Below are 6,117 nucleotides of genomic sequence, written 5' to 3'. Positions count from 1 at the left end.
TTTTTTTTAGTTACAGATAAGCACCAGTTCAAACCTGAACACATGCTGTACAGATTCCGATACGATGATGGAACGTACTACCCCAGAAATGAGATGCAGGATGTGATATCTAAGGTACAGGTTAGAATACTTGCTATTATTAGGAAGAACACATCAGAAATGGAGGTTCTGCTTGAAAAATAATGTAAAATATTATGCTGGCATAAACAACATCTCCTCACACTTGCCTGTCTCTATTTTTATGTGAATCCAGTTTGGTTTTCTGTTTGTAAGGGAAGATTTTGGCTTGCTGTTACGCATTTTAAATGCAAAATTAAAGTTTGTTAGGTTTGTTGGTTTTATTATTTAATGTTTTCATAAGCCATGTTTCTGGGTGCAGGTGGCGTTTCAGGCTATTGTATTTTTCAGTCCATTTTAATAGATATAAAGCTATATGTGGAAAATTGGTTTTAATTTTCTCTTAAATCTGAGTGTCTTTTGTTAGTGCCTTAACGAGGCAGTAAATCTGCAGTCATGTTTAAACAGAGACAGGTAGTGCTGTCCATCCACACTACTGGGCATAAGCACAGAATCCTAAAATGACTGAAGAAAGTTGCCTTTAAATTCATAAATATTCAAATTTTCAAGACTTTAAGGTGGTAGAAAATGTCAGCTTTGGGGTATTACATTATAGTGTTATTTACTTTTCTGCTAGTATTTTTTAATGCAAGGTATATCTAAAAGAATCTTCAATACTGAACTACAAGGCATAGCAAAGTAGGATGGAATCTAATTTGACATAACTTTAATTGTTATACATGGTTGTTCTTGCATGTTATAAACTTAATTTTTTTTGATAGTCTGCTAAGTAATACTAAGTTAATTTCTATTTTAAAACACAGTTTTCCAATGGTAGTTTCTTAAACTCCTACAAATGTTTTTTAATTGAAAAAAAATTCAAACCATGGAACCTTTTTGCAGTTTTTAAGTCTATTGGTTATTTATAATTTGAATTTGTAAGTTAATTATTAATGCATATAATCAAATGTAGTGGGTTTTACCCTAGTCACAGTGTGTAGAATAGCAACCAGTGATTGCAAAAACGTTAATACATGGAAACATTGCTTTATCTTTCAGGTTTTGTGTACGTTTCTTTCAAATTACTATACCTTCAGAATTTTTTAATGCTACCTTAAAGCTAAGCCTTTTTGCATGTGTCTCGGTAAAGCTTAGATTAGGTTGGAAATGTTTTCATAATTTATTCATCAGTATTTTTGTCTGGAAATACTACTTTTTGGCACGTGAAAATATATAGAGATTTGAACAGAGTTTTTTACTGTATAAATGAAGTGCATTTAGAACATGCAGGCTTCCTTACTGTGTCCGTTCCTTTATGTTCTCCGTTGTGTGAACATGTGGCTAAGCAACTTCATCTTTCTCTTTAACAGGGTGTACGACTGTATTGTCGCCTTCACAGTCTGTTTACCCCAGTAATCAGGTGAGTCAAATTGGGAAATCCGTAGAGAGTCAATTGGAAGAAGTATCTAATCTGAAGAGACTGTGTTTGAATGCAGGAACCTAACCCATCCTTTGAAGATTGGTCTCTTGGGAATAATCAGACAAGACTGAAGGGCTATAAAGACAAAAGGCATAACTGAATCGTTAAATGACTACCGACTCCATTCAATATGACCTTTTTTTGCAGTTTTAGAACCTTCTAGGTCCCAATGGATATACTTATATACTTACTGTATATTTACTAACACTCCATTACCTCATTTGGATAGTCCCAGGTGCCTTTATACTCCAGGGACATTATTTACCAAGTAAGACAAGTAAGCCGCCTCCTTTCTATCTACTCTAAAAGGTTTGACTTGCACTTTTACTCCAGAGGCAGCTTCCGAACCATTACAAAATGCTCAAGTTCATGCTTGCACTAACTTGTTTTTAAAATACAAGTATTTTAGGGTCTTTTGAGTTTTTGTTTGATTTTTTTTTTTTAAATCATGTTGTGTTGAACAGGGATAAAGATTATCACTTGAGAACCTACAAATCTGTGGTCATGGCTAACAAACTCATAGACTGGTTGATTGCACAGGCAAGTATACACCTTTGGATTTATTTATGTTTTGCATTTAAATTCTAAGTTGAAAGATAGCGATGTATTGAGCAGAATAACATGCAAGCGCTTTGTGTAAGAGTTATTAGAAAAGCACATGTAAATGTAATCCTCTTAAACTGGTAAAGTAACTGAAATCAGCTGTATGCAGACATGCTGTTTATTCCTTTTGTGCTTATCTTTCTTATGTGCAATTTAACTTTAAATGTTTTAATGAGGCTTAGCTTTGTAACACTGTTCATGGCTTAAAATGAAATGGATAGCCTCTGAAAACTCTAAATTACTAACTAGATGGATGGAAGTCACTACCAACTTGCAGTCATTAGTTCTGTTTTGTTTGAAGCAAACTAGGAACAGGAACAGGGTATCCTGTTCACTCAGTCAACATACACCAGTTTTATAACATAAAAGTTAAAAATTTTGACACTTTTACATTCTATTATATTAAATTTTTATGGGGAATGCAGTGTTACTAAAATGTTTGCATCTTCATTTGTAACTGTAAAGACATATACCATATAAAGGTCCCTTCCAACCCAAACTATTCTATGGTTTTATGATAAGCATGTATATAGTGTTTAATATGTGTGATATAAATGTATATATAAAGGTGGTAGGGGTAAATATCATCTACGACTATTGCCAGTCCTGTGAGTTTATGCCATTGTGTGTTTTGCTGCTACATTAAAGTAAATTAAACAAACATGTGCTATGGTTTAACAGGGGGATTGCCGGACGAGGGAGGAAGCTATGATATTTGGTGTAGCTCTTTGTGATAATGGGTTTATGCACCATGGTAAGTAAATACTTTCTGTACAAGCTATGCTTACCTTTTATTTAATGCTACCTACATAGTTGAAAGGAAATGCAAGGGCTGGTAAAGATATTACAGAAGGGATAAGAAGTTCTTTCATTGTATTGCTGAAGAGACCTATGCTGCAATCTTCAATGAAAAAAAAAAAGTTATTGTATACTCTGAAAATGATTTTCAGTCAATTTTATAGCACATACTGAGGAATTCATCCTCTAAAGAATATGCGGGGCGTGTGTGTCAGTTTTATTAGCCACTTTGAAGGAAGTTTCTTATGCAGGTAATACATGTTTGCACAGATGAGATGATAAAAAAATTGGGAAACACATAGAAAAGAAAGGAGATGGTTTTTTTTTGGAATGAATGGAGGAGTATGACCTTAAAAAAAAAATTGAAGTGGTGACAATAGGAGAAAGTGGAGTGTAGAAAAATGAGAAAATCATAAGGACACCAGCGAACAAAGAAGGGAGAGGAGAGCAGAGAGATACATGTGGAACAAAAAATGAGGTGAACAAGGTCAAATTTAATACCATCAGAGGGAAGATTTTAGTGAAAGGATTGAAGCAGTAGGTCATTTACTGAAATGAAAAGAGGAAGAAATTATTTTCTTATCAGCTTGTTTAGAGAAGGAGGGAGAATTAACTTCCTCTCTGGCACTGTTCATTCTTTTTCCTTGCACTTTTAAAAATACAAACTGCATCCACCTGCTGTTCTAGTTGCTTCCACATCCCCACCAAACCCATTTCTAATACTGGACCTGGCATCCTTCACCACGTGGAGAGTGCTAGAATGTGGTGGTGAGCACCTCCAACAGCTGTCCACCAGAACTTTTCAAACCCATGTTTTTAAATCCTTTGTAGGAAGAAAATTTGTTCTTGGCATTTTCACTAAAAACATTGCAAGCTAATATGTCTTCCCCAGCTTGGTGAAATCCAGATGTTGGAGTTGAAAATGAACTTAATGACACCGATCTGTAATGGATCCAAATAAAACTCGTTGCTTATGTTAAAAATTAAGATTTCCCTAGATTCACACACAGCAATAGTTTGCTGGCATTTAATATTTGTGTGCATGTTCAGTATTTTATGGTTTAAGAAAGGCATCAATACGTGTGTTTTTGTGTCATACAGTGTTAGAGAAAAGCGAATTTAAAGATGAGCCACTGCTGTTTCGGTTTTATGCGGATGAAGAAATGGAAGGGTCAAATATGAAGCACAGACTCATGAAACATGATCTGAAAGTAGTAGAAAATGTCATAGCCAAGTCATTACTGGTGAGTGAAACCCAAGGATTGTATGCTTTGATGAGTGAAGAAATTGGTTGTAGTGACAATAAATTAGCACCGTGTATAGTTATTTAATGGGGATGTCCTTTAGCTGTTCTTAATGCCTCTCTGAACAATATTTTGAACAATTTTATTTTTCAGATTAAATCTAATGAAGGCACTTATGGTTTTGGTTTAGAAGATAAAAATAAGGTGCCAATTATTAAAGTGGTGGAGAAAGGATCAAATGCTGAGGTATCAAGTATTATAAATTATCTTCTGTATTTTATTCACATGGTTGCATGTGTAAGCTTTGTACATCAGTGGGGAAATCTATGGTAGTAGAAGGTAACAGTGACAACTTTCCAAGAAAACTGTGGTTATGAATCTTTTTTTTTCCCTTTTTTTTCTCTGGTTTTGTTTAAAATACTGCTCTGACCATTATCAACACTCGCTTTGTGCTCAGGTAAATTGTCATATTGAATGGGGATATAAAAGTGATCATTTTATTTTTATACATTTTGTAATTTTCCAGTGATGACATTGATCACGAGTGGAATAAACATTTTTGGTAGAATGTAAACTGAGTATAGAGCTAGTCTGTGAGTTGCACTACATATATTTCATAATAAAGGATGTATCAAGCTTTGGATGAGGTCTAGAATTTGAGAATCTGAATGAAAAAATTACAGCCTTTCTGTTTGTTGGTATTACTTTAGATGCTTTTAGAGTAATTTCATATTCTACTGAACTGCATGGGAGTTTCTGTACATGTAAAAAGATAAAGAATGAATCTCTTCCATGAGATAAATAATTTGGACCTAGATTTCAAGCCTTTCTAAATCTCATGGTTGCATAGAAATTTAATGTAAAAAAAAATTACAGCAAATCAATAATATAATACAGCCACAGCGCTGTATAGAGTGATTTCTAGCAGTCAGGTTCTGCCATGATCTCGGATGGTGCTAAGGTTTAGCCTGTGCCCTGAGCCGCAGTGTATACTCCTGGAATCCAACTAGTTCAGTTCCTTTTCTGTTAGACCCGAGTTTAGAACCCGTAAGCAATGTTTAAGGATATTTTTTTTTTTTTGTTTTGTTTTGGAACTTAATATATTTTCACTTACTGGAACATTAATCAGGTCTTTATGTAAAGAAGCTTTAATTCCTTTGGAGAATGATGAATGGACAAATTAAGTAGCATCATAAAAAAGTAAATTGGCTCAAGGAAAGCTGTTGTATTAGTTATTCCAAATATTAACTCATATTTTAATACTGTCATAAAATCTTGATTAAGACTAAGTCTTATATTCGGGTCTCTTCAGAATGAGTGTTTAATGTACCTTTCAGGTCAATTTAACCAGTTCTAGAAGTGTTTTATGGTTTAAGTCTTTTGTGCTTGATATATGAAGGAGTCATAAAGAATGTAAAAGCAGTGTGCATGTCATTATTCCTGTTGGGGTTGCATGCCAGCAGCAGGAAACATGTTGTTAGTGGTTATAAAAAGCAAATGTATACACAACTGTCATTTTTTTCTAGATGGCAGGCTTGGAAGCCGGGAAAAAAATCTTTGCTATTAACGGTGACCTGGTTTTTCTGCGACCCTTCAGTGAAGTGGATTGCTTCCTGAAAGCATGTTTAAACAGTAGAAAGCCCCTGCGGGTTCTTGTGAGCACTAAACCACGGGAGTAAGTTATCATTCCTTTGGGGGAATTTTTATGAACTACAATTGACGTGAATTTTAAAAGACCAGTGGAGCTTCAGAGAGTACTACTGTGAAGTTATTTTAAATGCTGTATCTAATCTGACTTTTGAAAGTCAAGCAATTTGATCTGCTTTGATTTTGTTTTATTACATTAGTCAGAAGAACTAAAACACAAGTGCTTTAGATCATTGTCTCTGCTACTTTTAAATACATGTAGGACCACAAGTGTAAATGAAGTTTCCT

The 6,117-nt window shown here is 34.3% G+C and overlaps 1 protein-coding gene across 1 annotated transcript in view; it reads left to right on the top strand.

Annotated features, from left to right (window-relative positions):
* LOC104412461 (phosphatidylinositol 3,4,5-trisphosphate-dependent Rac exchanger 2 protein-like) overlaps positions 1-5,891 on the top strand; it is a gene marked incomplete at its 5' end in the record, with an annotated part of 35,556 nt that extends 29,665 nt beyond the window's left edge. The window contains 7 exon segments of the mRNA XM_010023189.1: positions 11-114; positions 1,428-1,477; positions 2,002-2,077; positions 2,822-2,894; positions 4,040-4,182; positions 4,336-4,428; positions 5,709-5,891. Coding sequence (XP_010021491.1) covers positions 11-114; positions 1,428-1,477; positions 2,002-2,077; positions 2,822-2,894; positions 4,040-4,182; positions 4,336-4,428; positions 5,709-5,891 — 722 coding nt within the window.
* Between the last annotated feature and the right edge of the window lie 226 nt (positions 5,892-6,117).

Source organism: Nestor notabilis, unplaced genomic scaffold, assembly GCF_000696875.1.
Source record: "Nestor notabilis isolate BGI_N333 unplaced genomic scaffold, ASM69687v1 scaffold13201, whole genome shotgun sequence".
In the NCBI taxonomy this organism is placed as follows: domain Eukaryota; kingdom Metazoa; phylum Chordata; class Aves; order Psittaciformes; family Psittacidae; genus Nestor; species Nestor notabilis.
The sequence above is the reverse complement of the archived record's forward strand: the minus strand, read 5'-3'. Positions and strand labels throughout refer to the sequence as shown.